The sequence below is a fragment of the Mobula hypostoma genome, chromosome X1, assembly GCF_963921235.1.
Source record: "Mobula hypostoma chromosome X1, sMobHyp1.1, whole genome shotgun sequence".
Lineage (NCBI taxonomy): Eukaryota > Metazoa > Chordata > Chondrichthyes > Myliobatiformes > Myliobatidae > Mobula > Mobula hypostoma.
Genome location: NC_086128.1, coordinates 49,121,839 through 49,143,921, shown reverse-complemented (window position 1 = coordinate 49,143,921; position 22,083 = coordinate 49,121,839). Strand labels below are relative to the sequence as shown.

At 39.7% G+C, this 22,083-nt stretch overlaps 1 protein-coding gene across 4 annotated transcripts in view; it reads left to right on the top strand.

Moving 5' to 3' along the window:
• atxn7l3a (ataxin 7 like 3a) overlaps positions 1-22,083 on the top strand; it is a 72,293-nt gene that overhangs the window by 1,725 nt on the left and 48,485 nt on the right. For 2 of the 4 annotated variants that reach the window (XM_063037334.1, XM_063037333.1), the window contains exons 2-5: positions 481-592; positions 3,331-3,529; positions 5,109-5,241; positions 15,512-15,683. In XM_063037334.1, coding sequence (XP_062893404.1) covers positions 3,389-3,529; positions 5,109-5,241; positions 15,512-15,683 — 446 coding nt within the window. In that variant the 5' untranslated portion in view covers positions 481-592; positions 3,331-3,388. The remainder of the gene's footprint in view (positions 1-480; positions 593-3,330; positions 3,530-5,108; positions 5,242-15,511; positions 15,684-22,083) is intronic. The other 2 variants (XM_063037336.1, XM_063037335.1) reach the window with 1 other exon arrangement.

Here is a 22,083-nt window from a genome sequence, read left to right as displayed (position 1 = left end):
GATATATTGTGATGTACAGGTAATGGTAGAATATTCTTTCATATCATTGCAGCATATAAAAGCTGTCTTCCATTGAAAAACTACAAAAGTCAAAGCAACACACTCAAAATGCTGGAGAAATTCAGCAGGCCAGGCAGCATCAATGGAAAAGAGTACAGTCAACACTTCAGGCCGAGACCCTTCAGCAGGACGCTTTATACTTCAGATTGACTCAATTATGATCTATTCTCTATTTCAGTATAGTTACATTTTACATACAGCTATAATTCAGTATATTGTAAATATTGAGCATAAGATCAACTAAGAATATATTAAGATTAATACACGAGCTTACTATATTTGCTTATTCTATTTTGAAGACTGGTAGTTGAACAGATTCTCCACCAAACCACAACCCCACCCCCCAATTAGTCTTACCTGCTTAAGTATAGATTTCAATTTTCTGTGCTCTTTTTCGACTAACAATTTACCTTCTCTCAGTATTCTTAGTGACCACCTCATTACTATGTAGAAAGAAAATAGCACACAATACTGATTGCCAATGAAAATGGAAGAAATGTCGTTACCTGGCCTGGAGAACAGCAAATCCGAGGTAAAGAGACTTGGGAATTTGTCCTAGGGCGTGGATTGTATACTTGGTTTTAGTGGTGCATGGATGTATTTATCTAATGAGTGATAATGTCTATGTGTAATATTAGAATAAGCATCTGGTAAATGTATCTGTTCCATGTTTAGAAGGAATGCATGAGGGGTCATTGAGAAAGTACATACAATCAATGTGCACGTTATGCATATAGAACATTTTTTTCAAGAATACCAAATGGATGGTTTATTTCAGATTATGTTAAATCATAATCTTCTGTTTTCATCAGATTAAGCTGGAGGTCTATGTGTTGCTATCTGTTGTGGGGTTTGGATGTTGTTTCAGGTCCCCCTTTCAACTTAAACTGCTCCCAATTCCTTTGTGGTGTTTGACCTCCTTGATAACCCATTGTTTTTTTGAGCCTTTTGAATACATCCATTAATTGTCTTTTCTTCCTTCTCTTTCCTTTCTTGGTGTGTCTGTTACTCTTGGTGTTTACAATTGACCGCAATTCTATCTGCACGTCATGCACTCAAGAATGAATTTTAACGAAGGATTTAAATAAGACACTGATTTCATGCCTGATGCCGTCAGGGGAGTTGGATAGAGGAATGTGTCTGAACTTACTGGGGAGCTGAGCCTCACCAGGATACCACTTTTAGAGGATCCAAAGGCACTTATAAGTATGGTGTTAATGGTGATGGTCTTTTACAGCACTGAAATAATGATCTACAGCATTAATTTTGACTTTAGAATATCTCTGACATTAGAAAGTTTTGTTCACAATCATCCTTGTGATAATCTTACTCTTGGATAGTCCTGTGTGTTTCTTCTTATACCTCAGTTTCAACCACACTTCTTCATGTAAGAGGCTTTTTATTTTGTCCCGTCTTTGCCTGTTGTATTTCACCTCTGACTGATGATATCAAGTAAAAAGGCTTGGAGTGATCCTAAGACATCAAAGAAATGGAATAGAAGTGACTACATTATCTTATCTTGTTTACAGATCAGATTTTGCCAAGTCTTTTAACCTTTGATGTTCTGAGATACATCTTTGGCACTTTTCCTTCTAAGCTGTATGAGTGTGCGGCTGCGCAGTAACGGAAATGCTTTCACACACGTAGTTTTTATTGCCGCGTAGCTGGCATTTTTAATATAATGTTAATATAATTTTAAATTTATGTTAGTGTAATTTGAAGTTACAATTGAAGCACTGCAGTATGCAAAAGCAAAAACTAACAAGTTATGGTCACAGTATCTTGGCAATGACTTTTATTAGAGTGACAAGGTGAAAGATCTGCTTGCTTCTGTAAATTCTGACATCAATAGTGCGCCTGTTATTCAGTTCATTCAATGCGTGTGTAATCGCTTGGATAATAGATTTGCTGGCGATGAGTTAAGAGAATGGCGAGCTTTTGACCCTGTTGCTATTGCAAATGTGACCAATTTTCAATTTGGAAAGGAGAATGCTGTACGACCGGAAAAAAATACCCAACTACTATTTTGAACTACACCGAAAATATTGCCTCAAAAATATCGCAGCAATACTGTGATTTCAAATTTGTCACTTTTGAGAAAGTTCAAACTGATTCTATTAAGTTGAACTACATGCTTAGAAAAGAAGAATTTGAAGAACTGTCAATTCTTATTGACATCGTTGGAACATTTCAAACTTCTCGTGCTGACTGTCAATGTGGATTCAACTTATTAATTCAATCTAATGTAAACCCAGAAACAGACTAGAAATGGAACATTTGGATGATCTAATGAGGATTAAGATGAGTCTTTCATCTGTGTTTATAGGCAATGGATTTGTAATAAAGGCAAAGGAGCAGAAGTTTACAAAATGTGAAAGATTTTCTTTGTATTGTACTTCATAAATAAATAAAATAAACTCTAAATGTTCATAGTATGCATATTACCAAAAAAACATTTAAAGTGCAGTGCAGTTTTCAGGCCATGTAAAAATTTCCTGCACAGAGCGATGATTGGTCCGCGCAGCTATAAAAAAAAATTAGAGGGAATATTGCTCTCTGGATGTGCTCCACAACATGTAATGAGCACTGATACAAAAGAAGCATCTTGACTTTTTATTCATAGCATTAAAAAAAACAAAAAAAAAGTTTTGGGTTAAACCTAGAAATTTGCAGTTCATTGATTTTATTTTCTGCAATTAATTGAGGGTAACACTAAACCCTCACTTAGCAAGCCATCTTTGTTCCGTCTCAAGCATCTAGTAATCTGCCATGAAGTTTTGCAGATGTCTGTTTTTCTCTGCAACTGAGTGTACAGATTCTTGATCTCCATGACCTGAATATAATCTTCAATGATGATGGATAATTTGGAAGTGAACTTGCCACTGTGACAATCCCATGGCAGGTTGTCAGTGCACCTTCTATTTACATTTTAGAATTTTACTGGGGTCAGTGGAAAGAAAACTTTGAGCTAATCTTGAAGATTTCTTTTTGACCAAAAGTGAAGATATTCATCCAGCATACCAGCTGTTCCTCAGATATGGAAAATAAATAAAGTGGCCCTGGAGTAATTGGTGAGTATAATGACTGATTCTGTCTTTTACCTTTAGTCAGTGTTTTTATAGTGTGTGCCAATCACTGGGTGTATAACAGTTTCTGGGAACTGAATCTGCCTAGGTGGGCCACTCGCACTGACTAAACTTAGAATTAATTTTGCTCTGCTTCTTGGCATGAACTAGATTGGCCTAACTTTCTGTCCTCTTCACCTGATAGAACAGATGATGAGCGAATTTGTTTCCTAAGAAAATCGTTTAGTGTGAACTCTGCAGCCATGCCCAAGCTGAAGCGGGTTTCTTCAGAGAAGAAACAGAAATATTGGAGGCAGCTGAAACGTGACCAGAGGCAGATGAACAGAGAGCACAGTGACCAGGCCATGGAGTTTGAAGCTATCCCTGAAAGTTCTGCAGAGCAGGCCAGTACCCCCCCCCCCACCACCAAAGTACCCTCTTCTGTTCTCTTATCACTGCATTTCATTGCTCTACCATGCTTGCGTGTCCTAGTGTTGAATGCTTTGGATGTTTTTCACACATTTCTTTATGTTGAGGCTGCACTTATGGTTCACTGAATGAATAAAGGTTCTGTCTTCAATGCTGGATTTCCGTGTATTTCTTTGCTTCATCTTTTGCAATTTTGTTTTTGAAGCGGCAATTCATGCAAAACTGTACGTGGCTTTTCACTGAGCAACTGCCAAAAGGATGGGCCTCTTAATGAGGTGTCTCCATCGTGATTGAACTTAATAGTCTTAAGGATGAGGGGATGAGTGTTTAGTATGAGATGAGAAGAAATTTCATCCTGAGGGTTGTGAATCATTTTATTTGGCTAAGTGGAAATATATGGATGAATAGTCATTGAATATGTGACTTGACTGGTAGACCCTTGAGTAAAAGAGTAATAGGGTTATGTAAGGAGAGTGAAGTTGATGAAACAGTTCAGTTATGTTAAATGGTGGAACAAGATTAAGGAGCCATGTGACCTCCACCAGTTCCTATTTCATAAGTTTTTAATCACTATTTTTAGTTGTGGTTACCAACTTGCAGATAACATGGAGACAGTCCTGTGAGATTGAGGTTCCTAAACAAACACCTTCCTATCTTCATTGTGCATTATGTTTATATGTTGTCCACCATAGGGGTCTCCAAATTGTGCTGACAGGTAAGGAGAAACAAACCACAGCTAAATCCACAGCAGTTACTCTGCTGTTTGTGCTTGGTTTTCTTGTCAGAATGGGTAACAAACTGAGCAAGGAGTGGATATGTCAGACAGGAATATGGCCTGAATCATTATTATGCATGGCTTTGAACGAGCATGGACAGGATAACAATGATCCATCGGAATTATTTAAATAGAAGTGTCGCTGGCAGCATGTTTTCAGCCTTTTTGTTTTGCAAGTGACGCGAATGCCATCCATAGTTACCCTGATGTTTTGCGATTTAAGTAGAAAAATTGTAGATATGTGTAACCTGTATGCCATTACCTTTCAGTTCACTGCATGATCATAATGATTTATTTTATTTATATAGTGGTTTGCTGCTCTTTTCTGCAGAAAAGCCATTGGAATATGATGCAACTTGGTACTGGGTCAGTAAACGCTGGTACTATGACATTTAGTAGACCCATTTAGTGTGTGATTAAGAGGTCACTTCAAAGCATGGAAATGGTTATTTGTGCAGGAGCCTCACAAGAGCATTCTGGTGTGCGCTCTAAAGACAGAAAATCAGCATTCCACTGCTTCAGATTGAGGCTATTTACCATGGGGGAGAGTTTTAAAAAAAGAAGTCCCAGGTATTTTTATATTTAAGTATCTTAGTGAAAGTCTCATTTAACAGTCCCTAATGATAACATTCAAAACTGTATTCCTTAATAAGAAAGCATATTTGAAGTGGGACTATTAGGTTTCCTTTGGCTTGTCTGAGGACAAATCAGTTAACCTCCTTAATGACTGTTTTTTATTGTAGATCTCTTTCCATTTACCTTTGAGCTTTGTGTTTCAGGCCATAGCTCATGAGATCTATTCTGATCTCGTAGACGATGCTTGCCTGGGACTCTGCTTTGAGGTGCACCGAGCTGTGAAATGTGGTTATTTCTTTTTGGATGAGACAGACCCGGACAGTATGAAGGATTTTGGTAAGTGTGTTATATTATGACTGATGGATGCTTTTTTGCTTATGAATGTAATTAATGATGTATATTTTGTCATCCTGTTCCTTGGTTTAGTAAATAAAGCCGTTAGAAATGTGAAACTGAACCTTGCAAACCAGGGAAATCCCAGCTTCAGGTTTTATTACTGCTGAGTTTTTTGATCTCATTGTGGCAGGATGGGCAGCGTAATTAGTCATGGTGTCCCACCAGTAAACAGCAGAATAATTAAGCAATGATTCTGTTGGGATATGGATGGATTCAGGTAATGAGCTAAACTGAAATGACCTGTAAAACCCAAATGGATTTTGACGTTCATCGATGAACCTTACATGTGAAGAGCAACTGCTTGCATGACAGCAATCGTGGAACAAAGAATTTTAATGACATCATTTTCAGGAGGTGGGGGACATATTGTCAGGGATTTATTGAGCTCTGATTGCTTTAGGCATGACATTGAAAGATGAAGGAGGCTCAAGGATTATTATGTTTACTTTTGCCCATATTTTTAATGTACATATGTGTTTTGTTCAGGACACATTCTGTGACGTCTTAATTGAGCAATCTGTGCTCTACTATTCTATGTTCTATAGACAGGTACATGGAGCAATTTAAGGTGGGGGGTTATATGGGAGGCAAGATTTAAGGGTCGGCATAACTTTGTGGGCCGAAGGGCCTGTACTGTGCTGTACTGTTCTATGATGGTTTTGGCTGGCAAATCTAGTACAAGCTTTGATAAAATTTGTACATGTTTTGATATGTTTTAAAACACTTTACCTACAGTCAAATTACCTTTACAATATTTATTTATCTCCATGTGCCAGCCTCAGATTATCCATAAGAAAATATTTGTAAAATCTCTGTCCTCTCAAGAGATTATCTACAAATGTGACATTTTTTCCACACACAGAAAGTTTTAGAATCCTGTGGTTTCACTTCTTTGTTTCCTTTGGCTGATTTGGGTCTTTACTATTAACTGAATCTGCCCAGAGTTTTCTTTCAATTTTTATCTTTGTCCAATCTTTCAAATCTTGAGAAAGGTTAGAATGATAGTTTTGGCTAGACCAAGTATATTGTCTGTCCCTGCATCCAACCAAACTAAATGCAGCCCCTGATTTGCCAACCACTGAAACCTGTTCATTTACTTAAGGATATTGAGGTTCGATAAGAAGTCCTAGTTCCAATGAAAGCATTATGGAAAGGCGAATTTAGCAGAGATGATGAAATGAATAATCTTCTGTCCTTTTTCATGAACCCAAAGCTGATTCCCAATGCAAAAATAATAAACTACTATCAGAATGCAGCAGGTCAAGCAGCATTTGTGGAGGCAAAAGGGTTTTTTTTTGATGTTTTGGTTCAAACACTACCAGATCTAGAGGGGAGGTGGAAGGATGGTCAATATATAGAAGTTAAGGAGGAGGTGGGACAGAAGCTGGTTTGTGATATGTGGAACCAGATGAATGGTGTGGTGTTGGGTGGCATGATGGCCAGATGGAGCTGGTGTGGGGTGGGATGAATGGATAGGCAAAGAAAAAAATGAAGAGAGAATTTGGGAGGACTAATGAGAATAGGAAAGGAACATGGGGAGAGGAGAATCTTGAAATTAAAAATTGAAAAATTCAGTGTTCTTACCATTGCATTGTAAGTACAGAAGTAGAATATGAGTTATTCTTGTCTTTAGCTTCTGGGTTCATGGTGGCATTGGAGTCGGCTGAGGACAGGGTATGGGAATGCGATTGAAAATAAGATAAAGCTGGAAGTTGAAAATGGCCATTATGGACAGAGTGCAGGTGCCCTGCAAACCTGTCGCCTAGACTACGCTGGGTCTTGCTGATGTCGCAGTGGTGAGGGAGGGAGGAAGTGAAGATGTAAGTCTTGGAACTCTTGTGGTTGTGGGGAAAGTGTAGGGGGAGGGGAGATTGGGAAGAGATGAGTGGACTAGGGAGTCTTGGAAAGAGTGGTCCTTGCAGAAAGTGGAGTTTGGATAACGGAAGGTGTAACTGGTGGTGGGATTCCATCAGAAAAGGCATTGATGATAGATGGATGCACAGGCTGGTGGGGTGAATGATGAGAACTAAGGAAGCTTTATCTGTCCTCCCTGGGATGAAAAGAGGTTGGTGGGGGTGTGAGAGCTGCAGGGAAGTTAGCTACCGATATCTGCGATTAAACCACCAATTTCAACAGGTAGCTCTACTTCACCTTCTCCCAGCCTATAGCCTATAAGGATGCTGTACCTTTCTCTGTTACCCCAACACTTCTCTACTCTCACACCCCTTCTCCCCAGTCAAACAGAGATGGAATTCCTGTAACACACATCAAAGTTGCTGGTGAACGCAGCAGGCCAGGCTGCGGCTAGGCCAGGCCAGAATTCCTGTGTTGCTCAGCCTTTACCCAATGAGCACTACTTTAGCCATTTCAATACCAACTCCCCCCCCCCCCCATCCCCACACACATAGCTCTATCTGTCTTCCATCTAACCCTAATCTTTTCTGCTTCCACATATCAATTCTTGCCCCACCTGATCACTTCTATATTGGGGGCACCTTTCCCATTAGTTCTGATGCAGGATCTCGACCCAATACGTTGACACTTTTCTTTTGTCTTAAAACATGCTGCTGAATCTACTGGCTTCACCTGGCAGCTTATTGTTTTGCTCCAGATTCCAGCACTTGCAGTCTCTTCTTTCTCTGATTACCAGCGACTGGCTGGGTGCAAATCCTATAGATATTTTGTTAACTGTTTGATATTTATATTTGGTTTAAAGAAGGAACATGGTCATGAGCAGCCAAATTTATGAGAACGGGTCTCATTGTAATGCCTATTTATAATCACTCCCAGGATCTTTTAGGTTAACTGAAAAACAATGAGGGACAAACATTAATATCAGTTATTTAATCCTCGAATACACCTAACACATGACACTGACAGTTGCTCACGAGACTTCCGGTAGCGCTCATGGAGTGAAGTCGCGTTCTTGACTCGCTCCATTACCTCTGAGTTTTTTTTCTCTATGGTCAGCTATACTTTAATTAACCATTAAGGCATCAATTTTTATAATACTTTGAATTAAACTGAATTCTCTGACAATTGGATGATACTTAGATCTGCTATGTCTAAGAACGGGAAAAACGGCAAGGATGGTAAACCTCCGGTTAAACCGAAAGCTACGGATCTCCCCCCGACTGAATCACCGGTGACTTTGAAAGCGATATCGGAGTTAATTCAGAGGGAAATTTCAACCTCTGTTAGGGAGATGATTCGTACGGAAATTGCAGGCTCTGTTAAAGACCTGATTCATACGGAAATCTCAACTAATTTCCAGAAAATTGCCGATTTAATTGATAAGATGCAAACATGTATTGCGGAACATCAGTCGGCTATATCTGATCTTCAAAAATTCGCGCAACAAAGTGAGCTTAAGATGGGGAAAATCGAAGAAACAATTAATGTAATGAAGAAGAAACTTGACTTTTTGACTTTTAAAAACTCTGACTTGGAATCTAGAATGCGACGGCAGAATTTACGAATGATTGGCGTGAGGGAAGCTGTTGAAGCCAACAACCCCATGAAATATTTCTCTCAACTTTTAAAAGATGCATTCCCTACTGTATTTCCTGACCAACCACCGCTACTGGATCGTGTTCACAGAATCCCATCATACTCGTCTAGGTCAGATAGACCTAGGCATGTTATTTTACGTTTTCATTATTTTCAAGACAAGGAGAGACTGTTTCGATTCGCTCGATCTAAAGGTTTCATTGATTTTTCGGATCTTAAGTTCCGATTCGTGGAAGATTTCAGTAAACCAATCTGGGACCAACGGGTCCGTTACAGATCCGTGATGTCGGAATTCTATAAGATGGATTTAAGACCAGCGCTGCTGTACCCTGCACGTCTAAGGATTCGCATGTTAGATGGAGTCCTTCGTTTTTTTGATTCTCCATCGGATGCCCAGAGTTATCTGGATCAACTTTTATCTTCAACATCTTAATTGCCTTTTTTTAATTATCTCCGTTGATCGGAGGCTGTGAATTGGTTGGTTTTAACTTTTCTGTGCCCTATTTGGGCAGAAAAGTTTACTTTTGATTTCTTAATATGGCTGCTAAACTTTCTTTTTAACTGCGTCATTTCTTTCTTTTCCCAGGGGATTCTGGGTGGTTACTTCCCTTTTGTCATCTTACGTATTTCCTGTGCGGCCTTAAATTTTGTAGTTTTTTAAAAATTTTATTCTGTTTTGCTTTTTATAATCACTTTATGTTAATAATCCTATTTTTTTTGTTGCTGTGTCTATTCATGAGTTTGAGGTTTATTGTGGTTTTTTTTTTAATATATATTTTCCGGCTTTTGTTCTGTTCTGTGTGTATTTTAATTGAGCTAACTTTTTTTTACTTATTTTTTTACTGTTTTACAATTAGCTGATCCTTTTCATATTTATACCTTTTTTTTAGGGAGCGTATACCGGAAGTCATGGGGGTAGTTTTAGCGCTTGCTTCTTTCTGGCGGGTCTGCTTTAGATTTTGCCTTGGGGTCTTGGGGTGGGGGGTGGTGGGAGGGGCTTCACGTTTTAGTTTGTTTCTCTTTGGGCTATATACATTATTGAAGTACTGGTTGCGTCCTTTTCCCCGGTATCTTTTGTATGTTCTGTTTCCTCTCTGGGTTTGTGGGTCGCGCCTATTGTCAATCCTCCTTGTTGTGGGTTGACTTTAGGATTTATGGAGTCTATTATTAATTTTGTCTCCTGGAATACTAATGGTCTTAATCATCCTATTAAAAGGAAAAAAGTTTTTGAAGTGTTCCGGAGACTTAAAGCACAAATTTTATTTTTACAAGAGACCCATGTACGGAGGGGGGACAGACTACGTTTTTTCAAATTCTGGAAGGGACAACAATTTCATTCGAACTCCAATGCTAAGATTCGAGGCGTCTCTATTTTTGTAGATTCCTCAGTTACTTTTATACAACAGGATATTATCTCTGATCCGAATGGTAGATTTTTATTGGTTAGTGGTTTACTATTTAATAAAAAAGTAGTTTTGGTTAATGTTTATGCTCCTAATATGGATTGTCCGGAATTTTATAAATCATTGTTTGATCAGTTTCCGAATTTGAACGAGTTTTCATTGATTTGGGGCGGAGATCTTAATACCTGTTTATCTCCAGCTTTGGACCGTTCGGCTCCTTTACGGACTTTACCTAATAAATCTGCAAATTTGATTAATTTTTTCCTTTCTGATTCTGGGTCGACGGACATTTGGCGTTTTCTGCATCCTCAGGAAAAAGATTTTTCCTTCTTTTCACATGTTCATCATTCCTATTCAAGAATTGATTATTTTTTTTCATTGATTCTCGTCTCATTCCTTCAGTGATTAAATGTGATTATGATTCTATAACCATTTCGGATCATGCTCCACTTAAGCTTTCTATTAAAATTATGGCCAATATACCAAACAATAGACAATGGCGTTTTAATTCGCTGTTGCTTCAGGACTCGGACTTTGTTAATTTTATGAATGAACAGATTGAGCTTTTTTTTACAATTAACCATACAGAAGATATTTCGGTTAACACTCTTTGGGACACTTTTAAAGCCTATATTCGGGGTCAGATTATTTCGTATTCCGTTGCTTTGGGGAAGAAACAGAAGCAGGAGGAGATGGCAATTGTGGACAAGATTAAAGAAATTGATAAGAAATATGTTATGGCTCCTTCTGAGGAGCTATACAAACAAAGAACTGAACTTCAAATGGAACACAGTTTACTACTCTCGTCCTCGATTGTAAACCAATTAAAGAAAACAAGAAGTGATTTTTATGTTCACAGTGATAAAATTGGCAAGCTGCTGGCTAATCAATTGAAATCTAATTATGTTAAATCTCAAATCAATCAGATTTATAACCAAAATGATCGATTGATATTGGATCATGTGGGGATTAATCAAACCTTTTGTGATTTTTATTCTTCTTTATATCAATCAGAGTCTCCTCGAGATTCTAAATATATGAATGATTTTTTAGATAAGTTAGACTTCCCTCAGATTTCACAGGATATGTCTTCTTTATTAGATACTTCCATTACAATGGATGAGATTAAGAATGTTATTTTTTCTATGAATCTGGGGAAAGCTCCTGGCCCTGATGGGTTTACCGTTGAATTTTATAAATGTTTTGCTTCTTTATTGATTCCTTGGCTCTATAAGGTTTTTGAGGCTTCTTTGAAACTTGGTAAACTTCCGGAATCTTTTAATAGAGCATCAATTTCTTTAATACTAAAGAAGGATAAAGACCCTGCTCAATGTGCATCTTATAGACCAATATCTTTATTAAATGTTGATTCTAAAGTTTTTTCTAAGTTATTAGCAAATAGACTAGAAAAAGTACTTCCTTCTATTATTTCGGAAGACCAAACGGGTTTTATTAAAGGTCGTTACTCTTTTTATAATATTCGTACATTGTTAAATATCGTTTATACTCCCTCACAAAATGTTCCTGAGTGTGTTATTTCTTTAGATGCCGAGAAAGCTTTTGATAGAGTAGAATGGCCTTATTTATTTAAGGTGCTTGAAATGTTTAATTTTAGCTTGAAATTTATATCCTGGATTAAACTGTTATATCACTCCCCTGTAGCCTCGGTTCGTACTAACTCTTTAAACTCACCTTTTTTTCCTCTCTTTCGTGGTACTCGACAAGGCTGTCCTCTCAGTCCCCTATTATTTGATATTGCATTAGAACCTCTTGCAATTGCTATTCGAGAATCTTCAAATATTACTGGGATAACTCGGGGATTAAAGTCCCATAAATTATCACTCTATGCTGACGATTTACTTTTATATATTTCTAATCCTGAGAGATCCATTCCTGCTGTTTTAGAGTTATTAGCACAATTTGGTCTTTTCTCAGGTTATAAATTAAATCTTAGTAAGAGTGAACTTTTTCCGATTAATAAACATCTTCCCTTATATTATAAATTTCCATTTAAATTGATTAATAATTACTTTTCATATCTTGGGATTAAAATTACTTGTAAACATAAAGATTTATTTAAGACTAACTTTTTACCATTAATAGACCATATTACTCAACTTTCATCTAAATGGTTTCCCTTATATTTAACTTTGATTGGTCGTATTAATGCAGTTAAGATGTTTTTTTTGCCAAAATTTTTATATGTGTTTCAGGCATTACCAATTTTCGTTCCTAAATCTTTTTTTGATAAAGTTGACTCTAAAATTTCTTCATTTATTTGGCAGAATAAGAATCCGAGACTGGGTAAAATACATTTACAGAAAGCTAAGAGAGATGGAGGTTTAGCATTACCTAACTTTAGATTTTATTATTGGGCTATTAATATTCGACATATGAAATTTTGGTTACTTGACCAGGACATACTATCTATTCCTAAATGGGTAGCATTGGAATTACAATCTGTTCAGGGTTATACACTTGGTTCTATTTTAGGTTCCTCTCTTCCTTTTGATTTGAAACGCCTTAAGCAGGTCTCTAACCCGATAGTTAAATATGCTTTGCGCATTTGGTTTCAATTCAGAAAATTTTTTGATCTTAATCAATTCGGGTTAGCGATTCCTATTTTAGGTAACATATTTTTTCCTCCCTCTTTTACGGATCGCGCTTTTCAAACTTGGAAGACTAAGGGTATTTTACGGTTTTTGGATTTATTTTTAGATGGTTCCCTTATGTCTTTTGAACAATTATCTAATAAATATAACTTATCAAGAATACATTTTTTTAGATATTTACAAGTTAGAAGTTTCCTAAGTACTATACTTTCTTCCTTTCCAATGCTTCCTCCTATATATATTTTAGATTCGATAATTAACCTTAATCCATGTCAGAAAGGTGCATCGGCTATGATTTATAATATTATTATGAAACTTAGGAAAGCTCCATTTGATAAGATTAGGGTAGATTGGGAACAGGAATTGGGGCTTACCATTTCTGTGGATGATTGGGGGCAGATTTTACAATTAGTTAATACTTCCTCTATTTGTGCTAAACATTCCCTAATTCAATTTAAAGTGGTTCATAGAGCACATATGTCCAAAGATAAGTTAGCGCGTTTTTACTTGCATATTAATCCTTTCTGTGATAGATGTTCGGGGCAGATAGCCTCTTTAACTCATATGTTTTGGTCTTGCCCTACTTTGGAAACTTTTTGGAGAGATATTTTCAATATTATTTCTAAGGTATTAAATATAGATATCTCTCCTCACCCTATTACTGCTATCTTTGGACTACCTAAAATTTCTAGTAATCTTTCCCCTTCAGCCCGTAGAATGATTGCATTTCTTACTTTAATGGCGAAAAGATGTATTTTACAACATTGGAAAGAGCTTAATGCTCCAACTACCTTTTTTTGGTTTTCTCAGACGATTTTATGTTTGAATTTGGAGAAAATTAGAAGTAACCTTTATGATTCTTCATTTAAATTTGAACAGATTTGGGGACCTTTTATTCGATATTTTCATTTAATGTAATATTTACCCTTCTTGTTTTTTTTTCACTGTTTTAATGGAGGTCGGGATTGAGGACGTGATTTTAAGTTTAACTCTGTTTGGTTTCAAGTTAGCCCATTGCTTTGCCTTGCTTTTAGTTAGCTGCACGGTGGGTTTTTTTTTTGGGTTTTTTTTTCTTTTTTTCCATTGATATATATAAAATTTAGTATACTATTATGTTATCTTGGTTTCTTATGCTTAAATTACATTGTTTGTAGTATTTTCTTTTTGGTATTATCTTTTGGAATTTTATTATACTTTAACATTGTATTAATGTTTATATGGCTTACCTTTTTTGTATACTTACTCAATAAAAAGATTTAAAAAGAAAGACAGTTGCTCACAATACAATGCCTATGCACCATTGTCATTAAATTGCGTTTTCACATTATCTGGGGATAGGTGATTAGCACAAAATTTACAGTCTATTAAAAATGAAAGTATTTTTGAGGTTCCTATATACCAGGTAATTTTCTTTTCTTGCAAGAATTTACCATGTATGCTGTCTCTGTTGGAAACTCAGTATTTAGCCTCTCTGGAACCAATAAAGGTTCAAAGGTTAATTTATTATCAAAGCATGTATCCATGTACATCTCTGAAATTCGCATTTCTCCAGATAGCCACGAAACAAAGAACATGAAAGTCATTCAGAGCAAAACATCATATCTCCCCCACTATGCCAAAAAAAACCAGCATCCTGATTATCAACCCCCAACCCCCCCCCCAGACAAAATGATGGAGCAGGAACAATGACCCCTTTAAAAAAAACCTTCCCCACACAAATAAAACTAACAGAACATCAGCTCTACCCCCCCCCCATTACCTCTCCTCGAACAACAAAATGGAAAGGAGCGAGTCATTATAAACACAGAATATAAAAACCATAAGTCTGAGAAGGTCCTCAGTCCATAAATTCAGTAGTCCAATCCATAAACGCAGAACCACGATACCACTGACATTCATTGAAAGAGAGGGACAGCACACAAGGCAGAGATGTCTCAGTCTTCCTCGATGCTTTAATTGCTGATTAATGGACACTTTAAACGGCGAAACGGAGTTGAACATCAGCTCGAGGCCCACCTCGAAGTTTCTTCGCATCAAGACCATCCGAATGTCCTCTAGAAGACAACAAAGCGCTGGATCACTTATACAATCCCCAAACTGTAAATCACAGGCTCAAACAGCCCCAGAAACACACTTAAGGTGAAAAACAGATGTAAAAGAAGTAAAAAAAAAATTTCCGTGAGCTATCTGGGAGATGTTGACTGAGGGAGCATTGCACCCGAGCACCATCTTGAAAATAAAGCCATCTAGTGTTTGCAGAAGAGGTGGGTAAAAACTGGTAGCTGGAACTTCTCAGCTTTCCTCATTGAGTGAAGAATGTATTCACATCCAGGGCATTTCATCATTGTAGTGTAAACTCCTGGCAAATTCAGGGCATAATATGTTGTATATCTACCAGCATTTGTCCTGAAAAAAATAACCACTTCTTTTTAAACCCAGAAGTAACATTGCGTAAGACAAGGAAGCTTGTCGATATGCTTGGACCATTCCGGGATGCATTTCTAGTTTTTGCCCAAAGGGATCATTTTGTTCTTTCAGAGCTTCATTGAGAGTGGAATGCAGATTTTATTGTACAGATATTCTTTGCTCTAAAATGCTTGGCATCACAACATATGATTATTGAAAGGGCATAGTCCACTTATTAGTCATGGTCTACTAATCAATAAAGTTTGTTTTGCATTTCAGAAATTGTGGACCAGCCAGGTGTGGATATTTTTGGTCAAGTCTATAACCAGTGGAAGAACAAAGAGTGTGAATGTCCAAACTGCAGTCGTAGTATCGCTGCTTCCCGCTTTGCTCCTCATCTGGAAAAGTGTTTAGGAATGGGTCGCAACAGCAGCAGGATTGCAAACAGACGGTCAGTTAACTACATCAACTAGTTTCTCTTGAGCTTGGGTGATGCTCAGAAAGGAAATTTCACTCTTAAGTATAAGCTTGACCCTCTTTTAGTGCACTTATGGTTCTCCATTAACTTTACCGGCTGAAAGTATTATCCTGGTTTCAGAATTGACAAATGTTTTATTATAGAACAGTACAGCACAGCACAGTCCCTTTGGCCCATGATGTTGTGCCAACCTTTTAACCTAATATCAACCTAAGATCAATCTTCCCTCCCACATAGCCCTCCATTTTTTCTTTTATCCATGTCTCTTAAATGTCCCTAATGTATCTGCTTGGCAGTGTGTTCCATGCATGTGCATTGTGTTTTTTAAAAAAAAAACAACCTCTGACATCTCCTCCTCCCTATTCTTTCCTCTTATCACCTTAACATTATGGCTCTTCATAGTAACCATTTCCACCCTGGGAAAAAGTCTCTATTAGTATCATCTTATACATCTCTATCGAGTCATTTGTCAGCCTCCTTAGCTCGCTTAACCTTTCCTCATATAACATCCTGTCTAATCCAGGCAGCATATTGGTACATCTCCCCTGCACCCTTTAAAGCTTTCACACACTTACTGTAATGAGGCAACCAGAATTAAACACAGTACCGTACTCAAAATATGGTCTAACCAGAATTTTATAGAGCTGTAATATTACCTTACAACTCTTGAACTTAAACTTCTGACTAATGAAGGCCAACACACCATACATCTTTTTAACCACCTTAGCAACTTGCGCAGCAACTTGGGGATATGTGGACATGGACTGCCAAGATCCTTCTGTTCCTTCACACTGCTAAGAATCCTACTATTAAGTACACTGCCTTCAAGTTTGATCTTCCAAAGTGTATCACTTCACACTTTTCTGGATTAGATTTAATCTGCACAACCTGCTACACGATCTACAATACCTCCAACTTTCGTGTCATCTGCAAATTTACTAATCCACCCTTCCAATTCCTCATCCAAGCCATTTATCAAAATTTCAAAGAGCAAGGGTCCCAGAACAAATCTCCACAAAACACCACTAGTCATGGAATATGGTCCATCTATTACCACTTTCTGCCTTCTGTGTGTGAGCTAATTCTGAATCCATGCTGCCAAGTTTCCCTGGATCCCACGCCTACTGACTTTATGAATAAGCCTACCAAACACCTTGTTAAACCCTTACTGAAATCCATATACAGGTTTCCCCTGCCATCCGAATGTAGAGCGTTCCTATGAAACTGTTCGTAAGCCGAAATGTCGTATAGCAAAGAAGCAATTACCGTTTATTTATATGGGAAAGTTTTGTGTGCGTTTGCAGACCCAAAAATAACCTACCAAATCATGCCAAATAACACATAAAACCTAAAATAACGGTAACATATAGTAAAAGCAGGAATGATATGATAAATACACAGCCTATATAAAGTAGAAATACTTCTCTACAACGATTGCCTGCACAGATCTCTGTAGCGAAAATCTAACACAAGCGCTCTCGGCAGAAAATCTCACGCAAGTGCTGTTGACATAAACGCACTCTCCAGTAACCTTTAAACTATGAAGCTGCCAAATCATACCAAATAACACATAAAAATACACAGCCTATATAAAGTAGAAATAATGTATATACAGTGTAGTATCACTTACCGGAATTGGGAAAACAGCGCCGAGCACACTGATGATGGTGTGTTAGACTGAGTCATCAGAGGTTGGGGTGGTGCAGTGGCCCCCACCCTCCAGGCCGCCGACCCAATACATTGCTGCGAAAAACGCAGCGGTAGCGGGGAGGCACACAGTACATCATTAAGAAAAAAGCCGAAATAAACATGCTATTTAGTTACGTGCTAGGAGGCTCAGCCTTTACCCAATGAGCACTACTTTAGCCATTTCAATACCAACTCCTCCCCCCCCCCACACATAGCTCTATCTGTTTTCCATCTAACCCTAATCTTTTCTGCTTCCACATACCAACTCTTGCCCCACCTGATCACTTCTATATTGGGGGCACCTTTCCCATTAGTTCTGATGCAGGATCTCGACCCAATACGTTGACACTTTTCTTTTGTCTTAAAATATGCTGCTGAATCTACTGGCTTCACCTGGCAGCTTATTGTTTTGCTCCAGATTCCAGCACTTGCAGTCTCTTCTTTCTCTGATTACCAGTGACTGGCTGGGTGCAAATTTTATAGGTATTTTGTTAACTGTTTGATATTTATATTTGGTTTAAAGAAGGAACATGGTCATGAGCAGCCAAACTCAGCCCCCGAAAACAGAGATTTTCGAAAACACACTCCAGAGTGAATAAATCTGAAAACGCTTAATATCCGGCGTAGTGTGTACGGGGTAACCAGAGAGATTTAAAAACGCTGTCATGACAACACCACAACAACAATGTTTTTTTCTGCTTCTGCTTCGTACTGCGCAAGCTGTTATAACGCGCAGTCGGTGTGAACGGCATGAGAGTTAAATTGTAAAGTGAGCTTTTTTGACTATTTAAAAACGCTGTCATGATGTGCCGGAACAGATGCTCGTTACTTTCTTGAACGCCACCACCTAACAATTTCAGAACAGACGGATGAGACTGAAGCCAGAAGGGTTAGAAATGTACTCACCAAATACTTTGACCCATAGCTTACTGAATAAATAAGTATACTCACTTCGCCCTGTTTTCTGTCCTTGCTTGAATGAAGATGGTTTACCTATTTATGCAAGTACTTCTCTGACAATAGATGTGTAACAGCCTAATGTAACATTGTATGGAAATACAAGATAACGCTGATGCAGACGTTTTATACATTTAACAAGGTGCTTTATTAATGCAACAGAGTTAGTCAGTTTTTCAATGTTCGTCATCAGCTGGGTCATACTGTTCGTGAACTCCCTGTCGGTTGCCTCCATACGCTCCAGTATTTGTGTTTTTTTTGGTTTTAAGTCCTCCTGCGCGAGAGCCAACAGCAATTCCTTTAAAGTTTTTCTACTCAGTAACTGGACAAACACGCACCAAGTATACCGTTTCCTCTTCGCTTGTTTTCTGTGTGTCCTGCGCATTCCCAGTAGGAGGAGATTCACCCAAATATCCATCTAATGTGGACGGAGATATTTTGAAAAACGCTTAGTGTGGATGCCTGTCATTTTTTACTCGAAACCGGCGTTTTCAAAATTATCCGGTGTATTGTGGACGTAGCCTCAGACAGTAAGATCGTTAGGGAAGTAACTGTATTGCATTTTGTGGATGATGCTAATTACAATTGTAAGGGGGTTTCAACTTTTATGTTACTGCGGAGGCTAATTAAAATGGTGTCTTTGTTATGTTAATCTGGGGAATGCAGCTTCGTTGTGTTAAACGTTGAGAAAGTTTGCGCTAGCAGCTTGTTTTGGTTAGAGTGTGATAAGAGGGTGCTATTTACCAATTGGGATAGTTGTTATGGTTTTAGTGTATTTGAAGATACTGTATGTGCGGGCTTTTGGGGGAGAAGGCGAGAGAGCGAGGCAGAGGATGGACGAGGTGCTGTGATGTCCGCTAACGGGGTCGGACCCTGAGGAGGGTGTTCGGCGAGGAGACGGACTCGTGTGGAGCGTCTGGTCGACTACCGTTGTTGGTCCCAGGCGGCTGGTCGAGGTGGTCCGAGGGGTCGCAGGGTGAAGAAGAAGGTCCTTGAGCTCCAACTGTTTTGTGCACGAAGAGATTGAACTTTGATAAGTGTGGCGCCTTTTTTTTCCTTTTATATTTTATTCTCTATTAATTATATAGTTCCAGTAATATCTATAAACTGTAAATCATTTAATCGTATCTGGTGTATTGTCTATTATTTGGGCGGAGTGGGGTACATCACACAGCATCCACACAAACTAATTACCCAGTTTGGCAGGGCCGAGGGCTGTTTCCCTAGACGACAGAGAGCCGAGCGACCCTGGGAGTGGCCAGTGGGGGCTACATTGTGTTGGCTCGTCCAGGATTGAGTCTACCAGTATGCTGTGTGGGTGCCCTTTTTAAATCAGTAATATGTGTCTCTGTGGGTTATTTGCTGGTTATTGCTGTATGCGTTGTGGGTATGTGTCTCTGATGTGTCTCTGTGGGTTATTTGCTGGTTATTGCTGTATGCGTTGTGGGTGCGGACTTTGTTTGAGTTCAGACTGGCATTGACGAGTTGGAGGTGGCACTCGGGGCTATCCATGTGGTTGGGAGAGAGAGGAAAGAGTGGTCTGATTTGGAGGTAGGGTCTGCGAATAAATGTTCTAGCTCTGGCAGGCTCCACCTGGCGCTTGGGATAGTGTCCACCCCAAGAGGGGCGGAGACGTGCGAGACGTGGGCGGAGCGGATCTCTCAGTTGTTAGATGAGTGGCAGTGCTTGGTTGAGGGAGAGCGACAGGGATTGGTTGAAAGTTTAAGTAGGCGGGCTGGTGACGGTGTTAGAGCTGTCAGGTTCACTTACACCGTAGTGACAGCTGTCAGTTATTTGAAAGAGGGGGGAAAGTTTTCAGTGTGCTTTCTCTGGCTAGAAGGGCGGCTAAATTGCTTGCAGTGCCGGGGGGTCATTTCAGGGGATCAGCCCCGCCTTCAGTTGTTCAGCTGATCAGAGAGGTGTCGGGAAGCTTAGTGGAGGCCCAGTGGGGGAACGGCTTGGGGTCTCTGGGGAAGCACGTTCCCAGCAATGTACCGATGAACTTCCTAAAGGAAAAGACCCTATCCTGAAGGCATAGAGGGACCACGCCCCAGGGTGTCGTTACGGATAGAGGGAAGTGATGCTAAAGCCATCCTCGACCCCGGGGCACAGATCAAGTTGTTGTACAGTTCGTTTTACAACCGGTGTCTGAAGCATTTATCCTTGACAACCGCAAGGGCACCAGAAACTTTGGGTACTAGTGGCAGTAGTTATCCAGAAGACGATGATTGGTTAATGACCCTGGAGTTCATGGAGGCATTTTCTGGGCACCCAGTGTGTCGAGTTGCTTCTGAGGACGTGTGTAGCAGCCTTGAGCCAGTACCGAATTTAAACGAGACCCAGCGGTGGTACGGCTTGGGGAAAGTAGCTGAGGGTGAGACCCTCTTAGTAGATGCTCCGAACTACTACGGGGGAGGGGAGTTGACCGCTGAAGACACCTCAGTGAGAGAGAGGTCGCAGCAACTGGACCCTAGCGGCGTGGAAGATGAAGGCAGCGTGTGTGTGGATTATGTGATGTGGTTTAATGTGCTGCATCTGAGGAGTGGATGTTGCCAGATCCCGAGGAGTGCGGCTGTTGAGCCGAAGATGGCCGTTACTAGTTCCCTAGGATTCTTCCGATCCAAAAAGATGCCCAGGGGCATATCCGGAACCCCTGCATCCTTCCCGCGGGGCATGAGGAAGACCATAGGGGAAGTGAAGGTGTGTGGCGTTTTGGCGTATGTGGATGACCGCCTAGAGCTTGGATTTGCCTGGGGGGACTATGAGGTGAGGCGAGTGGCTGAGCCCGGGTGACCAAAGCGAAGTGTCAAATGGAGGAGTTTTTGGCCGGAGGAGTTTGGTGCAATGTGAGAAAAATGACCCGACGTACCAGTTGAACTTCCTGGTGTTGGGACAGACGGTGGTGGACCAGGGGATGGAAACCGAGGTCGTCAGTCTGAATGAGACACAGGGAAGAGAGGGGATTTGCACCACACTGCGGTCATGTACTGATGAATTAATCCAGCGAGAAGAAATAATGACCCATCTTCGAAGGGATCAGCAGAAACTCAAGACGTCGATTCAGAAAAGATTGGAAGACTTATAAGTTGAGGAAGATCAAGGAAGTGTTCTGACTAAGGTGAACAGAAAACCGAGAGCCCAGGGAGGGGAGTTTGACTACACTCCCGAGGAGGTGAAGAAATGGAGGACAGATCTCGGAAAAGGGAGGCGGACGCTTGAAAGGAACCTGAAGATGACTATCGCGAGTTTAAATGAAGTGGAAAAACTGAAAGTTGACCTGGAAAATGTCATCAGGAGGAAAAAACTGGAGGTTGAACATCCTTTAACTGCTGCTTTTCAGGTCAGGGCGGAAGAAGCTGGTGGGGTAACTGCGTCCCAGATTGAGATGGCCAGGAACCCTGAGTCAGAACTGCTGAGGCTGTGGCGAGAGTTGAAGGAATCCCCGAAGAAGCTGATGTCTCGACTGCAGGAGGCTGAAGGGGTAACCCCGGCTAACTGTTTCAGTTTGGAGAAACTTAAACAGCAGCTACCGACCAAGGAAATGAGGAAGGATATGGATTCGAAGGATGATGTGCTCCACATATGGTACATGCTGCCTTTCGCTAACTTCCCCGTGATTGAGGAAGAGACTTTTGGCCCTTCTCCCACTGAGTCAGGTGTAGTGGGGAGGGCTAGCTGTGGGCAGTCTGAGTTGCGGCAGGATTGGGAAGGAGGAGAGGCGGGGCCC